The sequence below is a fragment of the Synchiropus splendidus genome, chromosome 7 (assembly GCF_027744825.2).
Source record: "Synchiropus splendidus isolate RoL2022-P1 chromosome 7, RoL_Sspl_1.0, whole genome shotgun sequence".
Taxonomy (NCBI): domain Eukaryota; kingdom Metazoa; phylum Chordata; class Actinopteri; order Syngnathiformes; family Callionymidae; genus Synchiropus; species Synchiropus splendidus.
The window spans coordinates 11,787,403-11,814,549 of NC_071340.1; the positions used below are offsets into that span (position 1 = coordinate 11,787,403).

The window sequence follows — 27,147 nt, forward strand, 5'->3', positions numbered from 1 at the left end:
GTTGAACAATTCACTTCTCAAACGGCCGTCTGGAACGGATTGTGGTCGAGAACCGAGGTACCACTGTAATTGAATAAGTAACTCAAATTAATCGCAGCTGTAATTGGAATGTTTTCATAAAGCTTTATATAAATGATGCATTCATGAAAAGAACAATGTATTTTGCATGAACACATTATATACAGTGAGGTTTTTAGCCTCTCGACATACAGTTATAGTCGATATTCTAGAACTGGTTGCTGATGAAGACACAGAAGATGCAGAGGAAGAACACGGTCCTGAGTTCCCGGTGCTATACGTCACATTGAAATGTGGTCAGCACACACTTTAAATTAATCATACACACTACAGTCTTTCCTGTCAATCCCACATGACTTCATAAATTTGTTTTCTGGCATTGAAACTAAAATTTGCAGCAACAAAGAGAGATCCAATTCTGACTCACTGCAAATAAAAAATGCTAACAATACACTGTGTAACGTGTGAAATGGCACCCGATCGCACTAGGGTCAACCCACGTGAACACACTTTGTGGTGCTGTAAAAGCTTTGGCACATGCTGGGTTTTGTTTTATTGGTGCTCTCTTCACACGGACAGCACATTTGTATCCCACGTCAAGATGGCTTTGTATTTCATCAAAAACAAGCAACGTACATCGCTCATTTCGAACAGCAGACATCTCCGACTGCCAAGTTTCAACAACACTGCATAACAGTTTCCACTAATGAGCAGTGAAAACCAAACTCTTCTTGAAAAACGACATGTCGAGCCATCACATGGCTAAGGTTCCTGACTTACTGTACATTTTAACAGGGTTTTTAACAGGTTTGGCTCAGAACAAATTCTCATTCCCAAGACGTCAAATACTGTAGCAGCAACTTTCTGATGGATATTTTTGTTCCAGAGTGATGCCGTAGTAAAATCTAAAAAAGTAGGAGTCCACACCAAGCATTGATACATGAGGCCCCAGCTCTCCACCAGTTCTTCACCACTACTAATAATGGAATCTGCTTGTTTACAGTCAGTCCAAATTTGGGATATCTTTTGGATCACATAATTTCCATGATGGGCGACACCTTTCTTCTGTCCTTGAAGCACAAATTCATCGGCCAAAGACACGGACCTTCCGCCATTTTGTAACACTCTTTTCACTCAGTTCCATTTATGCCCCCTTTATAAACAAAATTGGACCCATATGTTTCAAACAATGTTACTGTAACTCATCTGATGCTTCCAAGTGTTCTTTACGTTGTTATTGCTGTTTACCAATAACTCCACCACAAGCAGCCCAGAATCAAAAGTTTATGACAACGACAAACCTCAAAACCAACATGACCACAGTGGAAGAAGTATTACGTACCTCTTGCAAACGAAGAATTTCCACCACTGTTATGTCTTCTTTGTGTCTCATTACAGCTATGAAGTAACAGAAACGCTGCCCCTATGGTTTCCGGTGATGCTGCTCCGCTTTGTGGAAACGTACAATACGGACGAAATGAACGCAGAGCACAAACAAAAGTCTGCATCCGTATTCATATCCACATGTAACATTGAGCAGAAATGGGCCTTTGCATCACATCACCAAACCAACATGCCTAACTTCACTTTGGCTCCCGAGTTGACCACACAGGAATGTTTGATCTTGTTCTTCAGAGTCAATCTAAACAAACAACATGGCAGTTCTCACCACTGTCCTATGGACCTACCATTTTTCAGCTTCCTCGACACGAGTTCAACCGTGCCTGCACTTTCCTCTTCACCTCACTTGAGCTCTGCCCACTACTTGGACTAATACCAAGTGTTTCACACACATGTGTAGCTTTGTCTGTATCTTTCTGACAGTCTATCATTGAGAATGTTTACAAAACCAAAAAGTATAATAAAAAATAGAAACTCAATTTTTGTTTTTTTTTTGTTTTGTTTTCTCGTAACAACTCTTTTAAGTCCCACGTTCCATTATTGTGTAATAATTACTGCACTATAGTTTGAAACACATATTTCATACTCAGGCAGCTTATTACAAATAATGTTTTTTCCATTACTTTTATCGCTCCACATTTTCCAAGTTGTCAGTTATTCCTCCACTTTAACCGAGGCTCTTATACATAAATGGTAAATGAGGTGAATTGCAGAGCGGGATATTTTATCAGCATGTAAATTTAAAGGCACATTGCCAAATAATGTATCTTGATCCACACTGTCTTTCAAATTGGATATTAAAGTGAGGAATCGCATAGAATAAACCTTTAAAGGATGAAAGCATATTGCCGATCAAATTGCTGTGCGGTAACCAAGTCCCTGTCTTTCCTTGTTGGACTGACTCCAATTCCCCTCCGTTCCGAGAGATGCCACCGTTTCATCAACCAGTCAGGGGACGCTGAGGTACTCAGCATAATGAACAATTTTCAGTGGCTCAACATAAATCTACAACATAATAACTTCCAGCTGAAACTATAGTAAAATACACACAGTTGACCTGCAGACGGCTCGATTCATAAACCTATACATAATTATTGGTCGATTTCCAACATTGCTGTTTCTGATTTATGGTTCAAATCATCCACCTCAGAAGGAGTTCAACTCTGTTCTTTTTTTTCTTTATTGACAGGGATAGAAAATAATTAAAATATATAAAATACATATTCATTAACAGCAAATGTGCGAGGTAGAATGGCTCCAACTGACTGAAAGCTTTATTAGATGAATACATTTGCTGATCCAAAAGGCAAATTATTCACGATAAGAGCTGTTTTTTTTTTACATGAGAAGGGCCCAGGCCCCACCACGGATTTAACTCCCGCCCGCCCGGAATGACGATTCACTGTCACACACAAACAGCAACTTCGGCAAGCATTATGAATTATACATTATAGAGGACGACATCATAAATCTATTGTATCAAAAACCATGAAGCTGCTACATCAAGCCAGCGTGTTTTGGTTTGTGTAAATTCTCCAAAATAGAGCAACAAAGCACAGTATTCAGTTGGCACACTCTCCTTTACTGGACCCCACCCTTCACACCTCTATGTATTTGCCTTCAAGGGTTGCCTCAGCAAGTCAGCCCCCAAGCTATATCTTGACCATCCATGTCTTCATTGTCCTTCTCCACGCCATTTTCCTGGTAGCTCCATCTCCACAATTCCTCTGTTTACTTTCTCTCCTCGTCGCATGTCCAAACCACCTGGCCACACTTCGGCTCCTGAGTTGACCATCTAATATAGTAATGTTTGATCTTGTTCTTCCGAGTCAATCTTAACCAAACAACATGGCAGTCCTCACCACTGTCCTGTGGATCTACCATTTTTCAGCTTTCACTTCCCTCTTCACCTCACTGGAGCTCTGCCCACTACCTGGACTTCACACATATGTATAGCTTTGTCGGTATCTTTCTGACAGTCTATCATCGAGCAAAACGTAAAAATAAATAGAATAAAAATAAAATATAAATAAATAGAACCTCACTTTGTTTTTTTTTGTTTTTTTTTCGTTTTCTCGTAACTGACACACCGCTACAAATCTCGTAATATGTTTAAGTCCCATGTTTCATTACTGTGTAATAACTGCTGCACTACACAGTAGTTTAATATCCAGGCAGCTTATTAAAACATGGAGTGAAAGTCATCTGAAATGGACCATTGGAGCATGTTTGTTAAATTAAAAACGGAAGAAAAAAAAAAAAGAAAGAAAGACACTATAAAGTCAAAGTTTCATTCATGGCTGCTGCGTCCAGTAATAATTCGTCAGATTGACTTCGATGATTCGGAAGTGTTGCTCATTGCTATTATAATTAGCACAAAATGGAAAAGTGTTATTAATTACAGCATATATTTGGATTATTAAGAACTCAAATTCATTTGTTTAGCATTGTGTTGTAATAACTTACAATGACAGCGCCGACTAATGGGAGGGGGGGAGACATAATGGGAATGTTGCTTCTTATTATGCGTTTGTGGAAATAATTAAAATGACAAAATTCAACGTGATGAAGATGAACCACCACGACACTGTCCACCCCCTTCAGTAAGCTTTTCTTTTTCTTCCAAGCAGCAGTTTATTGCACTCACTGGGAGAGCAAGTAACCCATCTTAGCGCCGTTTTGTCGACGTCAATGTGGAAAAAAGCTGTGGAAAAAAGGAAATAATTTATCGATTAAATTGAAACATGAATTAAAAACCTCTCTTCGATTGGTTTAACATTTTATAGCCCCATAAACTTGGAGTAAAACAGCCAGCAATTGTCTTGCTGTCACTGTAGGTTGGTGAACAGAAATGCCAGACAGACTCGCAGGTAGTCGGTGAAGTCGGATAAAAACTTTTTCAAGTGGCACCAGTCAGATTCATGGCGTAAATTATTCAACATGTTTTACACTGAATATTTCCCTTCATGGTTAATTTGCAACATCTGTCATCTCTGGAATCATTGCTTTCCCGTTTGATGGTCCTTCAGCTAAGATGTGTCAGTTAGGGAGAAAAAAAGTCCCAAAATGCCATCGTTCTAAAACTTCAACGCTTTGAGATCAAATGGCAAAATTTATCATTTCCACTTCTTTGCATAAGTAATCTGATGAGCAGAAGTGTGTGCATGTGTGTGCGCGCTACGTGCCTGCATTAAAGTCGGAGATAAAAGCTTGTTTTGGCTTGTTAAATTAAATTATAATAGACTCGTTTTTAAAGTTAAAAGCTGCCGGCTGTGACATCACGACGAGTCGCATCAAAAAACTGGCAAAAGTGCGCCTTTGAGCAGCTGTGTTTGACATTGCTCCAGTCTTGTACAAGTTCAAATGCATCACTGACACCATTTGCACGAACTGTTCATGAAGCTGAAGGCTACGTTTGGGTCCGCCTGTTAGTTCTATGATTCAAAACACTCGCACTCCTTCGCCGTACCTTCTAGACTATCGCCAAGTGGACTTCTGTTCAATGTCGATGCCCCCATTCAGTGAGGTTTATGGCTGGTGAGGCACTGACTTCATAACAATCAGATTTACAAACACATGAACCCTGCAGAGTAGCCTATTCACCATTTGGTTGGCAGCAGTTAACAGGTGATGTTTAAAATCTCATGTCGGCTTTTTGCCAAACAAACTGTAGGATACAAAAAGCACATTTAATTCAAACAACAACAACAACAATAAAAGCGTTATTATGGTCTTACCTTACTTCCTGCTTCAGTTGAAAGTCCAGTTTAGAAAACTGTTTGAGTTCAGACATGTAGCCCTCCATTTTGAAAGTATGGCCAAAGTAGAAGAAAAAATAATATATGCCATTTGTTGTCACTCATTCTGTTGTCATTCTGTTTTCACAAGAACAATCGCTGGGATCACAAGCGCCCCCTACCATGAGGCAGGAGAACTGCCTCACTTATTGACTTTTCGCAGCCATTTTATGATCGCTCAGCACAAGAAACTAGTAACACACATACCGTTGTTGACCCAAAAAATCATCATATCCATCAGCTATACAATAGAAATTTAGTTTGAATAGCAAAAGTGTTTGTACATTTTAATAGCGACATACAGAGAGACGGCAATACATTCACAATGCACAGCATGGCAGCACGGTTAGTCGAGCCATTGCAACATCTATGGTGAGGCTCAGCAGGCGGCTGCCTCACCGCGTTTCTCTTTTCAGTATTTGAACAGTAAATGTGAAAATTCAGCGATTTTGAATAAACTGATGAAAGAAAAAAAACATTCATTCATAGTGTAAATCAATGGATAAATATGACCATTAAATATATATTTTTTCATGTTACATTTTCTTTCTTTCCAAGATTGACAGCCTCCCCTGACTGCACGTCACTGGTGCAGAGTCAGGACATATGGGTTGAGTGTCCCGAGATTTCATCAGCACTTGGCAAATGATCACAAGGCGCTACATATACCCTGTGACGTGAAATAGAATTTCATAAAGGGAATCTCAGCCACTCAAGAGCAGAGGATTCCGCCAATTGTTGATTGGGTCAGTGTGCGTGTACTCACTCGATCCAACCATCGGAATAAATGCCTGGTCTGAATGAAAATACTGCATAGAAAATACCCTGATTTGGCTCATCGTTCGGATCGAGCGGCCGGATAATGCTGATCATTGATCAGGTCGGCATCCATGTACACAACCGGGTCCAATCGACTCTCCCTGCCTTAGCTGCTTTTTGTGTCAGCGCTCATGTTTACTCCATGACCAGTAAATTCATTCACAAACACTGGATTCCTCTTGCACGTCCATCGCTGCAACAGAAGCAGTATACGCAGCAGCAAAGTTGGCTGCCTCAGATGCAACAGCACTCGCAGGTGAAGGTTCAGAGGTGGGAGTAAGTCACACGTGCAAGTCTCCAGCAAGTCTCCAGTCATAAGACGAGCCATTTTATCGTGAGGGTCAAGCAAGTCTCAAGTCAAGTCATTAAATTACAATAAGCTGGACTGTCTTTAAGTGCGAACTTTAATTTTTCATTTCAATGCACAAGTGCAAAAAACACTGCATTGAAGAATTAACAACAACATCCCTCAGGGAGATCAGACACAGAAAAATGTAAATGAAATATCATTAGGCCTTGTTCTTGGAAATGTTTGTTAAGCAAGTCACAAGTCCCTGATCTGGCGACTTATGTCGGCCATCTCTGTGAACCCTTGTTTAAAAATAATGGAACACAAATGGACAGAACAAAATCCAGGTACAGATGACTGGAACAATGCTTTCTGTTTTTGCTAGGAGGTGTTTCTCCGTACAGACAAATACTGGATGTAGCACGGCAGAAGAGGCTCATCTTCTCCTGTTCTGCCGGTTTATGTTTTACAATACTGCACATGTCAGACTACTATCAGACTACACAGTAGTCTAAATTGGACAGTATCTTATTGGATACCGGACTTTTCACCCCCTGTGAGAATGTATTGGTGACGCCTTAGAAGTCAGAATGTGTCGGATGGTGACATATTTTGACCCAGTCTTTTCATTCATAACTTGTTTTGCTGAATCTGGCCAACCAACTGATGATCGGTCGCCAAGAAAAAAAAATGTCACAACTGTTGTCACCCAGAAGAATGGTGTTTCTCAATTTAAGTTCTTCCATGTTTCAATTACAGTGCAAACTTCAATCATAGACTGGAGTGCAGGCCGGTCCCTCAAAGATAAGCTTGTAATTGAAAATGAAAATATGCCTTTAGCCTGCAACATACAACTACATTGGTACATCACTCCACGTGAACATGTAATAAGCCGTCATTGCGCTGGCTGTGACACTGACCGTCCAAGATGAGCAGCAGCATGTCACGGGTCAAAGCTCAGGATAAGCCTGACGTGACATGCCGAGCATGATAAAGCTTCCGCAGTAAGATGCCGAGCATATGTGAGCTGGGCTTTGATGTGCTGCCGAGAGTAAACTGAGATCCAAACTTTTCCATGGAGAAGAAAGGCTAGGAAACATAAAAAAATTAATGCAATATGGAAGCTACATTGGCTAGACATCAAGCACACAGGTAATACTTCAAACCTCAGACCTGAGTTCTTCTCCACTCAACGTGTGAAGAAGCAGCAAACTGAGCAGATTGAGCCTTTATCATTCCAAATGGTATTCAGTCTCCATAAAGATAGTTCCAGGCTAAATAAGGTTCTTATTTGTCACATTTCTCTTTCTAAATGATTCAATATATGTTCTGGTGATGCTCCATTTATACACTTGAAATTACAACCGGTTCCTCTGACAATTTTTACACTCCAGAACAATGAATTTCAGGTGCAATGATGGACATCCCAGACAAACTGTCACAGATACTGGTTAAGAGCAATGAATTAAAAGATGTTTAGTTCCAGTCTGTGAAGTTGTTTAACAAAATAGCAAATTGCTTTTGATACATTTCCCATGAGGCCATATCATCTCACAGCATTTTGAAGACTGGAGCAAGCGAGCCATATTTTCCCAGCAGCAGAATCAGAAACCCAGATGAAGCAGCCACGGTGTTGTTTTGTCATTGTGCCAGCTTATCTGGTGCAGACAGCAAAAACACAGGTTACCGCGCTGCTGATCGAACAGCTCGTTGGGTGATCAGGACGACTCTCCTCTGTTATTTCACTTGCTCTCTGTCCCTTTCGCAGTGGGTTCACCATTAACCCAGGAAACTCACATCTGTTCACAAAGTTCAGTTCAGTGGTAAATGGAAACATGATCAAGTTTGTTTCATTCATTCAAGTTATTGCATTGAAATAATTACATTAATACACTATACTACACTCATGTCCATTCATCGCAGACAATAGTACTCAAAGTTAAACAATGTAGTTCTGAATTTTTCACAATTTCTTTCATTTTGTTGCATCCTTTCATTTTCTTTTCCTGGGCCCAGGTCGGGTCGGAGGGTGTGCAGTCTGAGAAAAGAGACAAATGCTCCCCTCTCCCCAGGTGCCGCCCCCCTGGTCTTCTCTGGGAATTCTGAGGCCCTCTTCTCGGGCTTCATCCCAGTTTGACATGCATGGCGCAATCCACCAGGGAGAACTCCAGTAGGTATTCCGACAAGATGCCAGAGATCAATCGCTTCTCCGGATGCAGAGGAGCAGTGATGCTTTCTGCCCCTCTGCAAGAGACTAAACTTCTCATCCCATCTCCGTGGGAGAGTCCAGTCACCCTGCAGAGAAAACTAATTTTGGTTCAGCATGGAAATCACAGGATCCTACGTGAAGGTAGGAATGTTGAGCAACAGAAAGCTCTTTCCTCTCCAGGGACACGACCAACGCAGTGTCCTCAACTGCCTAAAATACTCCTCCCTCTTGGAGTATCACTTCAAACTGAGTGATCCACTTTCTATTATCACATCATCTTTTAGGAGGACTATGGCAGCCCATCTTACCCACCAATCTTCACCATCTCCTGACACTTCATTCCAAATAAAACACTGCTGACTAAAACAGATTAAGATCAGCATTGTCAACCCTTACTAAGGGGAAATGGAGGAACTATGAATAATCAATTTCGCTTTTAACAAAGCTGTGATTTGGATTAAAAATCACGTCGCACTGTCCAACAACTATCACAGAAATGGGAGCGAATGGCAGAACAGTGAGTCATCAATATCCTGCAATTCATTGTTTATCTGAAGCAAGATGCCAGGAATCATAAGAATGTGAGGGCAGTTCCAATCTATATATAATGTAATGGATTTTCTAGATAAGATAAACATTATGAGGACAACAAAACAGAAAATATCAGTGTATTTCCAATCTTCTCCTTCAACATAATTCATGACTTCTAAAGTGCAGAGAAGACTGAAGATTAGGCCTCATTGCTCTCTGCGAGGTCACTTTTAATTAAGTGGTGCTGAGAACAAGTCGCATGGGACTGAGCCCCTTCCCACCACTTCAAATGACGGAGGGCCTTTTTTCATAAACTATCAGAACTATACAATCTTTTGGGGAAAAGCTTTCATTTTAATATAGTATAGGTATTGCACGTAGTTATGTTTGAGAATGATGTTTAAATAAACGCTGGTAGGGATGAACACAAGTGACTCGTGACTCCAACCTTGTGTTGAAAAAACAGAAGTGAGCGTAAAATAATTGTTAAGAGCTTAAAATGGTTGCTCCTTGAATCTCTAAAGTATTAAGATAAGGTACCACCGAGGTACCACTCCGTGGTTAACCCTCAACACATATAGAGTACAGGCTGGTATAAAGTGCGAGGAAATGCTGCTGTAGGAGAAATTAAATTTGCAAAGGCTGACTTGTGCGACACAATGGGAAACCAAAGTCCACTCGACGTCTGTCAATATGTGATGCCTTATGTGATTTCACACACCAGGTGAGTGTTTTTTCATGCAGTTATTTTGCACTTTATTTTTTTCAACCCCGCTGTTTTTCTAATGCAAGCAACGCTGAGCAAAATTGCGCTTTTTATTTTTTCGTTTAAGTCTTGCACACATCCGACCAATTAAAACGAATGTCCCCAACACGTCACGTACCAAAGTATTTAACATGGCAGACTGCTTCATTGTGTTCATATCCCAGCACCCGGTTCTTAAGAACAAAACACATAAAAACTACACAGGCTTCAAAGGCTTTCCAGATTAGCTTCCCTCCTCATATATGCGGATGTTCTGTTCGTAATCGTTGTTCATCGCCGTTGGTGTGCAAGGCCTTTAAAAGCAATCACCAAATGGACTTACAATACGCCGTAGAAGAGCAGAACCGTATGAAGCACCACCCCATGGTTAGCCCTTAACACATATGCAGTACAGTACGTGCTGCCTACGGCATGAGGATGTGCTGCGGGAGGGGAAATTCAATTGAAGATCTGACGCGTCATGCAACTCGAAGGCCAACTTCTGCGTCACCCTGGGAAACCAAAGTCCACTCAACGTCTGTCAATATACAATGCCTTAGGAGTGAGAAGGTGTCGGTTGTCTCTCTTAATTCAAGTGAGTCAGTGTTCTTGAGATGAAGGAGGGATAAATAAAGCTCAGGCGCCATAAATGTTTTGGTCTGAGGTGAGTAATCCAAAGATAAAAGCTACACCTGTGCGTCAGTGTCCTGCAGCACAATTACCTACAGTGTAATTCCGTCTGGACATATTCCTACGCAGTGCATCAGGTAAAATACACAGAATATGCATCAGATGTATCACAGGTTTTCAAAGTGTACATCTAGCACAAACTCAGCATGTTTTCACGAGCTATTATTTGCAGAGCCGGCTCTTTATAATTCAATGGTTTTCCACTGCGTGCAGAGAAGCTCAAAAACCCATAAGTGCTTCGTTCATATGCTTGTGTGACATTTTAAAATGGCCCCTAAGGACCGGTAGCCGGGACATTTTGTTAAGGCTCAGAACACTTACAGCACATGGTGCAGAAAAAGAGTTAATAGCTCTACCTTTAAATAAAACATGTGCTCCCGGTGTGTGTCTATGAGAGTGGCTAGTCCGTTGCGCCAATCCTTTTGTAAATATGAAAAAATACGAATTGATAGATCATCCTTACTTCTGAGATGAAAGCTTTCGCCGTCGCTGGGCTCATGAATAGCACCGCTCGCCGTAGCGTGTCTCTGTAACGATGCAGCTCTTCCACTCGCATAGTCCTGAATAGGCTCGTGATCATCATGTTGATATTAGATTCCACTTTCTGAAGAGACACGTCCATCCCCTGCTGCGAGGTCTGGTCCAAAAAATCCTCAATGCCACGAATATCTGGAGGCAAATAGAAGGAAGATGGGAAGGTTATTCAAAAGAATACAGCGCAGATAAAAGAATAATACGAGACACAATTGGGGGCCATTTATAAATCTCTTTTCTAAAATACCTCACAGAGATATTGAATGTTTCCTGTGATATCTTTGTGCCCGCTCTTATGCTGCTAGGTTATCGCCCAGATAATGGAGTCTTTTGATTCACTGCAGTCAGTCTGAAAATCAAGAAGGTGTGGTGCATTATATCATTTAAAAAAATGTATTTAAAAAAAAGAAATACTTGACATGACAACATTTTTTAAAATTTGTCTTTTATCAGTACAATTAAAATTGTCCTTTTTAGTGGTGGATCCACCACCTTACTCAGGTAAGCTCATTGTTTATTCAAGGTCACTTTGTGGACAGGGCTCCGGGTGGTTGTTCTGCTAATGGCGTGTCGGCGGATGCTGATGTGTGAACACACTTGTGTAAAGCAGCTAACTCACTACTTGATCAGGAAAATGGATGACATTGTCATCATTGCCAGTGTCTCATCTGAACAATTAACAGAATCGATTAGACTTGTACAGGACCTGAGGGCAGGGATTCCTGCGCGACTGCCTCAATTACAACGCTTTGCTGCTTAAACAGACGAGTAAAAAAAAAAAAAAAAAAAATCACGTATAATGAACAATAGCCAAAGCTGCACCAAAAGTCTAAGGGAAAAAAACAAAAAACACTTCCTCTTCCTCTCTGATCTTGTTCTCTCCTTCACAGTGTTATTTTTGCACACGTAACCACTACAAGCTCCCATTCACACCCACACGTTTGGTGAGAAAGAGGGGCAACAGTTGATACAAATAACTATTCACAGGGTGTATATATATATATATATATATATATATATATATGATGACAAATGTATGAGCAAGAAGTACTCTTACCTGTCTTGAATGTAATATTAGTGTAATATTCATTCAATTATTAACATGTCATGTTGCATTTATTGAGAGTGACTTTTTATTCCTTACAAGGTTTAGAAACTGACAAATAAAATGGTCAACCTTATGAACCATCCATATAAAATCCAATTAGGTTCATATGAATTAAAGTATACAGCAAATGTAAATTAAAATCAAACCTTTCTGGCTGCGGCCTTGTAACCTGATGGCATGTTACCTGACGTCAATGTTTTCCATTTTATCTAGACGATTTTCCGCATTTGTAGCAGCATTTTTGCAAATAAAATCAAGCCTGCTTGACTTTAGGTAACAACAAATTAATAAGTGTATTGATTTTAAAACAGGTCAGTCCAGAGTCCTGAGTGTCATGTGTCTGTTTTCTTGTGCTTTTATTTTGTCATTTGTTTCCATTTCCTGTTTTCATTTCAGCTTCACAGCAACACAGCTGGAACCTGTCCTGTAATCAAGCCACACTGATTTCTACACCTTGGTTCCAGACTGTGTTGCCAGATGGTTGCTTTGCATCCACCAATAAAGATCTTCCTCTCATGCATTTGTTCCAGTTTGTTTGAGAACTTTTAGATCATACGTTCGTGTCCTTGTTTCTTTGACTGACTTTTAGCTCTGTGCTTCTTGTGAGTGCTTCTGTAACTCACCTTTTGTTTTCTCTTGTTAGCTTTCATCCTCGTGTGTGTGTGTTTATTCCGCCACAGAGCGCTTTTCGTCATTTGGGCCTAGTGAGTTTATCCGAGTGCATTTTTGCTGTCCCTGCTATTTAGACTTGACTTTTATTCGCCTATTTTCTGTTACAGGTTTTTCCCCGTCCCTGTGTGTTTTCCTCACTACGCACTTTGGTTTCCTTGTTTCCTGTTCGTGCCCTGTTTTCTGTAGATTTATATATTTAAACTTATCCTCTTTGTGTCGAGTCCTCTGTACACCAGCAGCGATTTTTGCATTTGGGTCTGTTCCCCTGAGCCACCATGACACCGAGCCCAGACCCTCAACCAGCTTTTTGGATTCAGTATACACATTTGTTTTTGCAAATGATCACACAGTAGCTGATGTAGCTGTGAGAGTGAGAGTGGGTTTGTGGTTCAATATAGTATTTATCAATACATATTTTAATCAATAGAAGTTCAGCTGTGTTAAATCATTTGAGCAAGACTCGAAGAAAAGTGAATGTTTTTGCAGTAACACAGATTTTTTTATTCAACATATCCTCTAGGACATAGATGTGAAGTCAAAGTCAAGAGGTAATGAAGTGTTGCAGGGAACATACAGGGATTCCACCTCCACCACAGGTCTTACTTCTGAGTTGAGACACCTAATATGTTCCCAAATGAGGTCTCTGCCTGCAGCTTTCAAAGCATACAGTAGGAAGCAGGCTAGGCGGGATTGAGGAAGACGTTGAAGAGGAAGCTGATGATATTATCAAAGAGTGATGTATTATCATGGAGAGGAATAATGGAAAAATGTTCAGCTTTGTCATGTGGCAAGCCTTCTTTGGCATCACTGTGGCACGAGTCAAACTTAGGACATTTCTAGCACACAAATCGGTACTTTTTGAATCTCAAAGTCAGAGTAACATATGAGTTCATAACAGCAAGGCCTAAACACGCTTGGAGAAGTGAATCTATTTCAGTGAATGTGTTGATAATATTTTTGAATACTATACATGAATAGATCAGATCAAGTTTCTGACATGCACCTGTCCTGTGACTGGGTAAGCACTTGCCTGAAGGAGACTCATGAGCAAGAGAGACCTTGCTGTAGAGTACCAACAGGTATTTTTGTTCTTCTTTAACCCATGACAGCTTAAGTTGCTGATATACTTGCCATGCCATTCCAGATCTATCAGGAAAAACTGGGTATTAGAAGTGATGAAATGAATGTGGGACTGGATAAAAAGAGTAAATCTAACTCTCAACTTTAGGTTGAATCTGTACCGACAAGCCGACAGAAACAGTGTGATATCACCGCCATTGGTGTTCAGTGGTGTCTCATATGGAACAGCCTTTTAACTAACTTGTTTATGTGTACAGAATGTACTTTTGCTGGACTCGCTGAATCCGATTTTACCTACACTAAAATGGGATTTGCCAGCTTATCAATTTTAAATGGTCAAAACATGAAGTGTTGCCCATGTTACACTGATGCACTGTAAAATATAAATGTGACTCTCTTTAGATTTTCAATCATATTGAGAATCCAAACAGAATTTCGCTTTGCTATTGAGAATAGCAATGCACTTTCAAATGCTATCACAAGATTAGGCTGGATTGCATTAGAGAACAAGTTGCTTGGTGGAGGACTGTGTTCTCTGAATGGCTTTCCAGCGTTTTGTTTTTACTAAAGCAAAGGACATCAGTTGTCACAACACAGTCTTCTCTGTTTTCTTTCAAAGTTTGACATCCTCTGCGTGAAAAAAGAACAGCTTTTACTTTATCTCCAGTGGTAAAGCCAGAGACGCAAAATAGAAAGCAAAAAGTCAAGGGAAAAGCAGCTATCTCTGGGAACACCCAGTCTGCGGGGAGACAAGAGGAGAGAACACTGATGTGAACTTTACGCTTTCAAGAACTCAAATGGACCAAATGGGAGATTTCGCCACGTTCTGTATTGCGAAAGTTTACCCTCCGGAGTCAGGTTTGGAGAAAATATCAAAGATCTGCAAATGAGATTCCTAACTCCCTGGCTGTCTGTCAAATCCTTGTTCCCCCGTCTCACCTCTTCTGCTTAACTTGCAAATGATCCTCATCTTCCGAAAAACAAAATTAAACACCAAACATTAAGCCTCGTGCATGTGTCAGTGCCGGTTACATTTTCAGGGATTTTCCTTGTTTGCGCTCACTTCCCCCGCTTAGATTGGTGCGATTGAAGCCTGAGGTTAAATCTATTTTAAGGAAGCTGTTGAGTAGCATTAATGTTCAACCGCAGAGAATCGGTGAGACAAGTTCATTGCGTCTGTCTTGTTCACAAGCTGAACTGTGCTGCTGTTTCCTGTCTTTTTAAGAAGAGTCAAGCTGATAGGGAAATCTATAAGAGGATTGACTGAACTCAGCATTTGATTATTCCTCTATTACAGAAAGAAAGACAAGCGATCTGACATGGACTCCAAAGAAACAAATCCTGCTGCAGCACTCCAATTCAGAATATGCATTTGCTTCTTTCTTTCTATTTTGTTCTGGAAAATATAAAGAAAAGACAAAAATGAAAATCTGACGTAGGTTTTGTGTTTTGAAACAGAAAATATTTTTAAAAGTCTTAATGGAAGATGGGATTTTTTTTTTTTTGGCCCACTCTGAGATTGAGTTGGACTGTTTTCAACCCATTCAATATCAGTGACAAAGCAGTTTCAATTGGAGTTTCAAAGGAAACAACTCATCCTCAAACACAAGTGGTTGTCACTCATGATTGTGACTACAAAAACTATGACTGCCACCAAAGTTGCTGATGGAGTTCTACACAGCCATTATCCAGTCCATCCTCACCTCCTCTATCACCGTACAATAGCGCCACCTCCAGGGACAAGAAAAGACTGCAGCGCATTGTGCGTTCTGCTGAGAAGGTAATTGGTTGCAGCCTGCCACCTCTTCAGGACTTGTATGTCTCCCGGACCCAGAGACGTGCAGATCGGATCCCCTTCTCATCGGGGACATGGGCTGTTTGTTCCTCTTCGCTCTGGCAGGAGACTACGGAGGCTATGTAGAGTGTCTGCTGCAGGTGCGCTGTTTGTCTAGGTGTGTGGCCGCTGCATGTGGGAGGGGTTGCCGAGTGAGTGACGTCTCTCCAGAAGTGAAGAGGTGCCCGGTGCGTGTCCAGCTCTGAATGTGCGCTTCTGTGCAGTTTGGCTGTGACAAAGTCATAAACCAAGTAACGCTCTGTCCCAGACTCGCCTCATCCCTGTCCCAGCTCCAGTCGACAACAGGACATCAAACCCTGCAGTGCGCGCTCCAGTCTCAGAGGTATCGAGAGCGAGCACCTCCCCTGTGACAGTGCCGCGCACGTTATGTTTTTTTCCGGCTTTTTTCGGGGGCGTTCAAGTTCTGGATTTTCGTTCCAAATCCCAAGCAAAAAAATCTCAAAATTTTTGTTCGAATTCCGGGACATTCGAAAACCGAGGTACCACTGCATTTATTGGACTTAAATACTGTACTCTGAGTCTACTCTCATCGTGTCCCTCTTGGCTCTCTACGATGGGCCGGGAATCTCTCAGCACACTCAGTAATAGACGGCAGATGCGGCAGGGAAAAGAGAAGTACGGCACCTCCTGATGAAACTGCTCCTGATGACGGGAAAGCGAGTGATGAGACAGATGTCTACGAGTGTTGTCTTCCAGTTCTGGGATTATGACGTTAGAAACGTATTGGAGCTAATGCCAATCAGTGGGATTAGACGTGAATGGAACACTTCACCGCCTTTTCTCCTCGACTCAAATCAGACTTTGATTTCCCGCTCTATCTTCCTCACATGAGCATGATATTCTGGGATGTTTCGGGTGAAACCCATCCCACGATGTATGACAGATGACGATCGATAAATTGACATGGAACCTTTTCAAACGTTTCAATAAAGTCTTTAACTGTTTATCACGTGAGACAAAAGGACGCCAACGCTAATGGGATCATTGAATTATTAAAGCTGCAGAAGTTATTGATTTGTTTTAATGTATGGCTGTCTGTTCCCCTCGCTCTTGGCTTTGCTGTTGTACCGCTAATGGCCAGCAACTATTAAAATATGGATTGTGTCTGGAAATTGAAAAAAGATGTGATGGTCCAGTTCCCGCTAAAATGAGGCCAGGAGAATCAATTTTTCACTTGAAGTCACAGCTAAAAGTGCCCCGCCCTCCATCTGAGTCAAAACTTTGGAAGTGTGCTTCCATTTTGGGAGAAAAAAAAATCCCTTAACTGCACACACAATTGCCCTTTTCAATTTAAATCTCAACTCTTCTGTGGCCATACTTTCAGTTCTGGTGACTTTCCTTTCTCTTTTAATTCCAGGATCTTTAAACGCCACATTCCCAGGGTCCCCTACAGCGAGCTTAGCCAACACTTGTTTCAAATAAGACAGGAGAGAAAAAAAGAGAGCTCAATAAAAGGCTCAGGCATCTTTGAGGTCTACTTCACCTTCTCCATCTTCCCAAATCTTTTCTCCTTGAAATCTTCCCTCACGCAAGCTTTCAAGATACCTTCCCTCGCCATTTCTTTTCTTCCCGTACCAACTACCTTTGTGTATTTTAAACTCCTTTCAAGGACAAATATCCCCCCAAAACATTCTACATTGTTCGATGCTAAGCATGAACATGATATACAATACTTGAAATATGTTTGACTGAAAGGTCAGCCATATTGAAATTGCACTGATGGTTAAGCAGATGTTTATAGTACTTCAGACTAATAAGAAAATGGGTCAGCTCTTTTCTATTGTCATTCATTTCTCTGTCATAAAATGCTTCTGGATGTTCTGTATGTGCTGTCAAAAGGTGTGCCTAAATTCATAAATTACAAAATTGAATTTCTTTTTCTTGAGATTTTTCACGGAGATGGAATTTGAGAGGGAAAGTGCATGGGTTTATTTGTGTGCATCTACAAAATAAGAAAGCACACAGGGAGCTTTATTTGCAGTCAGTTGTCTTCACCAAAGTAACGTGTGAAGCAGCTTGGACGAGAGACAGCAATGAGCCGCCTCAGGCTGTAGTTCTCACCTCGACAAGGGTGTCATTCTCCTGAGTCGTGACACTTGGTCTACGGTGAGTTTGCACCGTCCTATGTCTGACTAGACAGAATGCAAATTTGTTTTTATCCAAAAGAAGTGACATACAGACGCCTCAATAGAAAGATGTCGCAACGCCGGCTGTGTGTCACGGGGAGCATGTATCTTGGCCTACAGATGGATCTGGCCTGAAAAATATCCATGATGCAATGGGTTTATTGTGGCAGAATAAAGCTTTTCAAAATTCCTGAACACCTCCTGAGTACAGTTTTCACAACTCATTTCAAAGAAATTTTGCAGGTTTGATGTCTTATGCTGTGATTCCAAACTGGGGGGAGGAGGGAGGCACAATAACTGAGGCAATATTAATTAATTAATTCAGATGAAATAGAATTTTATTTATAGAACATTTTATTAAAAATAATTAAATAAATAACAATTAAAAAAATCACCATTTTATATGGATCTGTCGTATTTTATGACTATGCTATTTGAAATTATGACATTTATATTCCTCATCTGCTCATTTATTTCTGCTCATTAGTTTTTTTTTAGACCAAAAACTCCATTATTTAGTCTTAGTTCATTTTATGAAAGAGCTGAGTGTATAGCTTCTCTCCAAAGGTAAAAGTATGATGAGTTAATTTCAGGCGCATTGTCTCAACTTGACATTTGCCAGTGAACACTTACGCCACTGGACTGAAGGTTAATATGAAAGGCTACGTCTCATAACATTTCCAGTAATTACCGTTCATTTTCCCGCCCTCATATTTCACTATGGAATGCTCTGTCCTTCTTCCATTTTCATCACAAGTGTATCATCCTCTGGAGTTACCCCTTCTAAACCTAGATGTACAGCATTGCTACGACACACTTTCTTTAAGAAACGTATTATTCTATATAGATATGATGGTTATTAGCAACTGATTCTTATGTCCTGTAAACATTCCAAGCTCTAAGTCACATGTTTAAAATATTGTTCACAGTGAAGGTGACATTGGTATCACATCTTTAAACCTACAGGTTTTACAGAGCTGACACTGAAAGAGATTGGAATGGAGTGAAAGCAATAACTGGCGTGGGAGTATTGTGTGTGTGGGGGAGATGAAGTACAGGAGAAGAGGGAGATAATAGAGAGAAAACATGTGTTCTCAGTGTTCAAGATGGACCACTGGAGCTGAAAATAGGGAGTGGGACAGTTGCACCATATTCATTTGGGAGGACACACCCTAGTGTATGTTCTGAGCCAAACTCTCCTTGAAAGATAGTGAATCCTCAAGGGAATATTTCTACTTCACTCAATATCTGTTCTTCTCTTTTCACACTCACTGTCTATACAATTTAAAACTGCCTGATGCTGAACAAAGGAATGTAATGTCGGGCTGTCAAACAAGATGGCAGAGACGAAGTGGCTCAAAAAATCATTTCAATACTTCAACTCTTATTTTCTCTGCTCTCTTCTTCAACAAGCAACAAGGGGTGAGCCCATTAGGGACTACGGGTGATATCTTCAAAGACCCTTCTGTGGCTGGGAGAACACCCAGAGGATTTGTGAGCTAAATCAGAGGGGTGCAGCAATTCCAGCCCGGGCAAGAAGCATTTCATGTGAACTGGCTCTGCTCATATCGCACGCCGGAGAATGAATTTAATGTGATGTTTCTGAGAGATCACCTTGTCAAACTTTTAACGTCGTATGATGATTTGTTACATCATCATATGAAATCTTGCAGAACTTTATGACAGAACTTTATTTTGGAATCCAGGCTGCGCTCTCCTCAAATGAACCGATGAAAATAAGGGATGAACATTTGCTCCAATTGTTCTAGGAACTGTTTGAAGGCACACGATCAAGAGCATAGTTCACAGTCTAGTGTTGTAGTCCAGACCACCTAATACAGAGACCAGGACCTTAAGGTCCCAAGACCGAGTCAAGACAAAGACCAATGAAGGGGGCCAGACCAAGACAGAGACCAAACGTCTATGAGAAATACAGACGCACACATTCATTTCTTACAACAAAAGATTTTTTTCTGTTTTGTATTCAGTTGGTCTCGTCCACCTCATTGGTCATGGTCTCCACTTGTTCTTGCTCCCTAAGTCTTTGTCTTGAACATGATCAAAATAATTTGTCCAAATATTTTACCCTGAGGAGTTCATCTGTTCTCCCTTGAGGAGAGCTTTAGAATTTCTGTGAGGCGGGAGAGAAAACCACCACCGAGTCCAATTTGTATGGATGTATTCCTGGTGTGGTAACCGTCTTGGAACGATTGCTGAGAAAAACCAGGACATTTTGAGGGGAGTACATCTCAAGTGGAGTATATCATTTTCCCAAATAGAACTAGAGCTTCAGCTCAGCCAACGCTACAGAGAAGATGTGAATGGCTGTATAGCCGACACTCTTCAGAACACTTGTTGCTGCTTCATTCCATAAACCTGTAGGTTGCAGAAACGTTCAGAGTGGACAAGAAAGGAGCAACAGAGCTCCATCTCCACATCTTGTGCAGCACCGCTCACACTTTCAATACTGAAGTTCTCTGAGCTCACCGTAACCACCTGTTTCCTGCTTGGTTTCATGATAGAATTGAAGGCAGTTCTCAAGTGTGAAACATTCACAGCACATTAGCAGATATTGAAAACCAATTCACAATAAGCCGCTCTTTGCAGCTAACTCAGATCATAATTCTCAGAAGAAAAAATCGATGGAGACCACATATTAATCATGTAAATTGATCACAAAGGAGCGGAGCTCAATTAACACCCGGTGTCGACATGGAATTCGAGAGGCAGCGAACGGCGCGTAGTCAATGTCTCTCTCAAACAAGGCAGGTGCGTTCCATCAGCGTTGGGCAGAGAGGATCGCGTCTGGCGCCATTAGGGAGCGTTGTGAAGTGCTGCACAGTTTTAAGCCCATTATCGGATGATTGTAATGACTGTGTCTCAGAGTTAGATTACTTTCAGTAAGTTTACTAATGAAGATAGTTAATGAGAGGAATGAAAGCAAACACACCATCAGGCTCCTGAAAGCAGAGACGAACAAGAGCCAGAGATGTCCACCTGCACACGCAGGGGAGTGTGAGATCAGCCTCAGAGACTTGGCCGTGGACTCACATGACCTGAGACGGTGGAACAAAAGTGCCACTTTGCAGAGGGACACTGGAGTGTCTTCTGGTCTTTTAGTGAAGTTAATGGGTTGGAAACAAAACAAACGAAGAGGCACAAGGAACAAGTGTGAAATCAAACAGCATGGATGAAGACAAACCAATGCCGTGAGGATTTATGCTGCGGGAGGCTGTATTTGAAGTTCCTCGTTTGCCAGGCTGTCAAGAGACATTTGTATGTGTCTGGCTGGTTTCACAGAGGGGGTCGGGTTCCACCATGCTCGGGCTTTGTCACTGGTGAGGGAGAGTTTGTGCAGCTCTGTGAACAACTGCGTTGTTAGCCAGTAAATAGACTCTCCCCCGAATCTGACACCATCGCCTCAATTTAAAGTTCAAAATGATGCTGACTGAATGGTTAATTTGGGGGAATAATTCTCGACAGGTGAGCAGAACGTGAAGTAAGTGTGTGACATGAAAGTTATAAATGATGCCGACTGAATGGTTAAATTTGGGGAATAATTCTCAACAGGTGAGCAGAACGTGAAGTAAGTGTGTGACATGATCTAGATCCTGTCTTATTTCGTGTCAAAATATAAGTTATAATATGCCAATGTTCTAATATATGTCAAATATATGTTTGGATGCAGACTACAGAATGTTTCAAAATAACTTAAACGTATTTATGTCATTGCCATTTCACATTTTCAACTCCTGTCTTGTCTCACAAGTGACATGATGTGAAAAAAAAAAGCTGACCAAGTGTTACCATGTTATAGGCAGATGACACTGTATTTAAGGGCAAATGAGGTTTCATGAAACAGTGCCCTGATTTTGGCAGTGTTTGCTGTCTGATTCAATGAAACCTCGGGTTCTTCTGAACAAAAAGCACCGTCTAGTGACACTGCTTCATCAACCCTGCAATACCATGCTATGATACCTTATCTACCCATCACTAGGTTAGTTGTAAAGTGGGTTAACCTGCGCTGGCCATGACAGACAAGAAGTTGTGACAATGTGAATTAAGTTATCTAAATACAGACGTGAGGACGAAAGACTATCTGGCTCCGAGCACGAGTTTTAAAACTCCTTGTATTATTAATGGAATATATTATAAAAGTAGCTCGCAGTGCTTAATGGTCACGTCTAATAAACCTTACCAAAGTCAGAATCATAGAAGAGGATGAACTTCTGCCAGCTGTACTCAGACACCACTTGCATGATGACCTCGTTGAGATACACAGGTGGGCGGACCATTAAGGTGTAGTCATCTGTTCCAGGGACACGACTGGTGGGAGGGCAGGAAGAGCGAGGGGTTCCCGCCGGAGAGCGCTGAATGAAGAGGTGGGGGATGTGCATGGCGTCGGCCAGGGTCTGAAGGCTGCCAGCCGACATGCAACCAATTGAACTGACCAGCGCCAGGATGCCACGGTTCATCAGCTCGCAGGCTGTATGGGAGAGAGGGGGGAGGGGTGCAGGGAAGAATGGAGAACAAAAATTAGCTTGATGTACTGCGAAAAATAGACGGCATAGTTCAAACACAACTCACGATTACTGTGAAATATTGCACTCCTTTTCACCAGCTATGAGTTCAATGACCATGTTGTCGCACCTCTGTTTACATCGTTGCCTAAAATGCTAACCAAGAACGGTTTTGCAACCTTCCAAATTACTATAAAAAAGGAGGTCACTAAGATCTGTCATCATATTTTAAAACCAAAATTCATTCCCAGCTCCAGACAACATACCTCTGCATCGCAAAAACATTCTTCAAAAAAATAGCATCATAGCTATCAGAACACCATGCTGGAGCTGCAATAGTCACTGTTGAAGACATATCTACCAGAAGCTTGTTGGACTTTTTCTAAACACCACATGTTGACAGTATCATTCACATTTATTTCCAGCGAATTAGAAAATCGCCACTCGAAAGGTCAACAGCGGCAGCTTTGTCGACTAAAGCTGTCGATGCTCTGTTTATGCAATAATGTCGAACGTAATTGGACCACAGAGCTGTTCAACACTTGCAGCTGTATTAAGATGTAGCGCGAGAGAGATGTGATTTAAAGTTCCAGGTTTCAGTCTTCTTCTTTTGGCATTTTCCAAAGGGGTTGCCACAGCAAGTCAGTCTCCTCCACCTTGACTGGTCTTCTTTGTAGTCCCACAGATCGCCGTCATGTCCTCATTCATGAACCTCTCTGGTTGTCTTCCTCTTCGCATTTTTCCATGTTCTTGGACCCAGTCTCTCCTCTCCATGTTTCCAAACCAACCGAGTTTCTCTCCCACACATTATCTCCAAACTGCACTCTGTCCCTCTGAGACACTCATTTCGTGCTGGTCACTCGCTATGAAAACCTGAGCACCTTCAACTCTAACTCTGTTATGTTTCTTGTCTTAGAGACAGAGCTGCTGCCTTTGAACAAGGCGTCATATCATCACATCCGAAACATAATCAGGCGTATAATCTTTCAAACATAAATGAAACATTTCTGTAAATGATCACCCCGCTGCTTAGGTTTGCTTTTTTAATGTTCCTGGGTTCATTTATTTACTTTGAACAAGAACGCTACCTCACCTGCCTCCACGCGCCACGAGAACTCTCTGTGCTGACTTTACCTCATTTACCTCCTGTCCACTTTTCAACCTTGCTTGACATGTAATGTTGTCAAAAACACCTCTACCTCCTACCCTCTCGACCCAACCTCCTCTTATCTCACTCCTTGTCCAAAACAGCCCCTCTAAGTGCTCGCCTTTCAGTCTCCATCATCTCAAAGCTGCAGTCTTGCAGTGATGTTTAGTTGCCTCTCAGCACCGCTGAATATTGCACACTGGCCTCGGTGAGGAGTCATCCTCCACACTTCTGCATCCATCTAACAACATTTCACCAGCACATACCAATTACTCCCACTGATATTCTTCTCTCTGCAGCTGTTGACACATGATTCTCATGTTGGCGCTGCGACCATCTTTTGAACTCCCAACAGCTACACTATGCAACACAGGGCTGTGCTTCAATGTTACCCGCTGTTCTGGTCTTGAATTCTCGAGACATCATAAAATAATTTTCTTCTACATCATATTCAGTTTTGTTTGTTGTTTAACTTTCCCTTTAATTTGTGGTTCTAGAATTTTAACACTTTTTGGTCTTAAAATGATGATGAACACACACCTTTTTTTTTCTTTTGTTTTTTCAAACTGTATCAGCAACTTCAGTGTAGTACAAGTACAACTTCCTGATAGTGACTTGGAGGTTCAATAGTCCAGAGAATTTATTTTTAAAAATCATGTTGAGTAAGAACTCAAACTAGAAACTGTGTGTCAGTAGCAGACAGCAAATTTGTTTGGAGAGACAAATACAAACAAATTGCTGCCCACATAAAGACGCCAAACTGTGAAAGAAAAGTTTGTTCTTTGCTGTGATATTTCGTTACAGCATCCATTTTCCATTTTAGTTAAGTATGTCCGCCAAGGAGGTTGCTGTAAATTGTGGACTATTGAACACACCTGAATATTACCTGTAGTCACTACATATATATATATATATATATATATATATATATATATACAGGTATATGGATGGTTCTTTTCAATGAATCATAGAGGACTATTACCCCATATGTGGCTCTCCTCCTTAGTCCTATCCTTTAAATAGCAATTGACACATTCCAAGATGTAGAATGAGAGGACTGCCATCCCATAGCTAACCCAACCCCAACCTTTTGTTTACATGTGGAGGTGGAACATGAGCTTCAATTGAATACCTAATGTGTCAACATGTGGGACTGAAGGCTGCCTTTGTCATCAGTATAGGATGCAAAGTACACTTTCCCAACATCAATATATCACGACATGGTATTGAGGTTGGGTTTGTTTAAGCTTTAGGGTTCAAAGCATGTGAAAAACTACAGCCATTTTCTGTCGGTTTGACACCAAAATAACTTGAAAATACAGTGGTACCTCGGTTTTCGAACGTCCCGGAATTCGAACAAATCGGAGTACGAACAAAAATTTCGAGATTTTTTTGCTTCAGATATCAAACGAAAATCAAGAACTCCGAGGCTGGAACGCGCACTCCAGGGTTTGATGTCCTGTTGTGGGCTGGAGCTGGGACAGGGATGAGGCGAGTCTGGGACAGAGCGCTACTTGGTTTATGACTTTGTCACAGCCAAACTGCACAGAAGCGCACATTCAGAGCTGGACACGCACCGGGCACCTCTTCACTTCTGGAGAGACGTCACTCACTCGGCAACCCCTCCCACATGCAGCGGCCACACACATAGAGGAACAGCGCACCTGCAGCAGACACTCTACATTCACTCCTACAAAAGCCTGTTTTAAGGCTTGGAATGCATTATTTCTTCTTCCATTCATTGTAATGGGAAAAATCGATTCAGATTTCGAACAAATCGCTTCTCGAACGGCCGTCTGGAACGCATTGTGGTCGAGAACCGAGGTACCACTCTAGCTGATCTAAATTATTAAAAGGACATTGTCCGGGGAGCTGAATATAATGGGACAACTTGATCTTTGAACTTCTGCTGCTCACAAACCCGGAAAACTACAACTGGGTTTGGACACTTGGCACCATGACGGGCGGTTGAGACACCCAAAGGAGGATTTAAATAAGCCAAGTAAACTAGCTACATTGCACTACTACGAGATAATTAATGGCTGAATGTCAGTTAATTCATTAATTTGTGTGACATGCTGCATAATGCAAATTCCATTATAGCACTCATGCTTAAGCCACGCGGTCCATTCAACGTACAAAGCATTAGCCTAGCATCTTCAAGGCTTTGTCTAATGGGCAATGTTGCTAATCCTTATTAGATACTTTAGAGAATTAGTGTCCTCATACACTTCACATGTCAGGACTGCAGGGGGTATCAGAACTCTGTGGTCCACATTCCCTCTTTAGTATGGACTTCAAAGCCCAGTGCTGGTTACACGGTGGTCACCTCTCCGGGAGGTGGACATGAAAAAGTGGTGGAGAAGTTTGAAATGAAGCATGACATTTGCAATGCAATTGAGGTAGAAAACCAGGCAGTTTGAAGTTGAAGTTTATCAATAAAGATTTTGAAACTTCGCTTTCTTCTGCAACATTAATGCGCTATGAATACACTTTGAAGCTGGGGTGGCTTTATAAGGCCCTATTGTTGTCCACACGAAAAAAAAAAAAAGTTTGGAGCAATTTAAAAATGTTTTTGAAAATCCCTAGTGTATTATTCATTCATCAGACTGAGCCATCACCTCCCACTGGACCGCAGTCACAGACCAGAACAATCATTGCCAACCCCCACACACGGCCCTCTGTTGCCAGCATGCTGGTTTTGTGATAAATCTAAGGGGGATCAATGTGACTCGCGATGCCAAAGCTCTCATCACGCAGTGCAACAGTTGGCGAGATGGGATTGGGTTGTGTAAAAAAGCATGTTCACTTAGCAACTCAGACTGGCAGACGCTTGAGAGCAGCGAACAGATTCTTCGGGTTTTCCCGTTCCCCCAACGGATCTCACACTGTGTTTGAGACTCCATTTTAAATTACAGGAGACATTATTGATTGCATTCAGACCACATGCAGGTGATAGAATTTAATCATGATCACACTTTGCTCATCATTTATTGGGGTGGGTGGGTGAGTGCACGTCTCCTCACTCCATTCATGCATATTGACTCTCACCTTTTAGCTGTAAAACCTTGCAATGATAAGTGCATTGGCACCATTTGTGTTGCCTCTGTGTGGAAAATGGGTCGAAATATTCCGAGTCTCTTGAATCAAATTTGGACTATTTTGTCGATCAGGTTGTCATTTATGCATACCACTTTCCTCAAGGGACAGTAACACACTTGCTATGATGACTGCCAAAAACTGCCAAAAAAAAAAAACGCTCCTGAGGAACTTCTGCTGTATGACTCTGAGAGAAGGAGGTTGGAGACAGGAGGACTGTGTTGTATATGACGGGTGTCTTGTCTTTTTTTTTGTATGCTTTCATGTTTGTTGTCTGTCTGTTTTTCTGTTCTTGAACTGTATTTTCTTGCACATTGTTTTCTAAGCTCTTTTGTATTGCTTTTTTTTTTGCACTTTATAATTTTATTTCTTTTTAATTTATTGTGATATGTTGTGTACAGAGCCAGTTACGAACACAATTTTCCTTGGGATTAATGAAGTTTTCTGATTCTGATACTGATAATGTTTTTGTGTGTCTTTGGTGTATTTGTTATCTTTGACTGTTGC

General features: G+C 41.3%; 1 protein-coding gene across 7 annotated transcripts in view; it reads right to left on the minus strand.

The window, feature by feature from the left end:
• Window positions 1-27,147, minus strand: part of grid2 (glutamate receptor, ionotropic, delta 2) — a 410,310-nt gene that overhangs the window by 190,355 nt on the left and 192,808 nt on the right. For all 7 annotated transcript variants that reach the window (XR_008415513.1, XM_053869669.1, XM_053869670.1 and 4 more), the window contains exons 3-4: window positions 22,073-22,360; window positions 10,963-11,168 (exon numbers count right to left, since the gene is read on the minus strand). Coding sequence is in view for 6 of the 7 variants with exons in the window: in XM_053869669.1 (XP_053725644.1) it covers window positions 10,963-11,168; window positions 22,073-22,360 (494 nt within the window). In the remaining variant the exon portion in view is untranslated. The remainder of the gene's footprint in view (window positions 1-10,962; window positions 11,169-22,072; window positions 22,361-27,147) is intronic.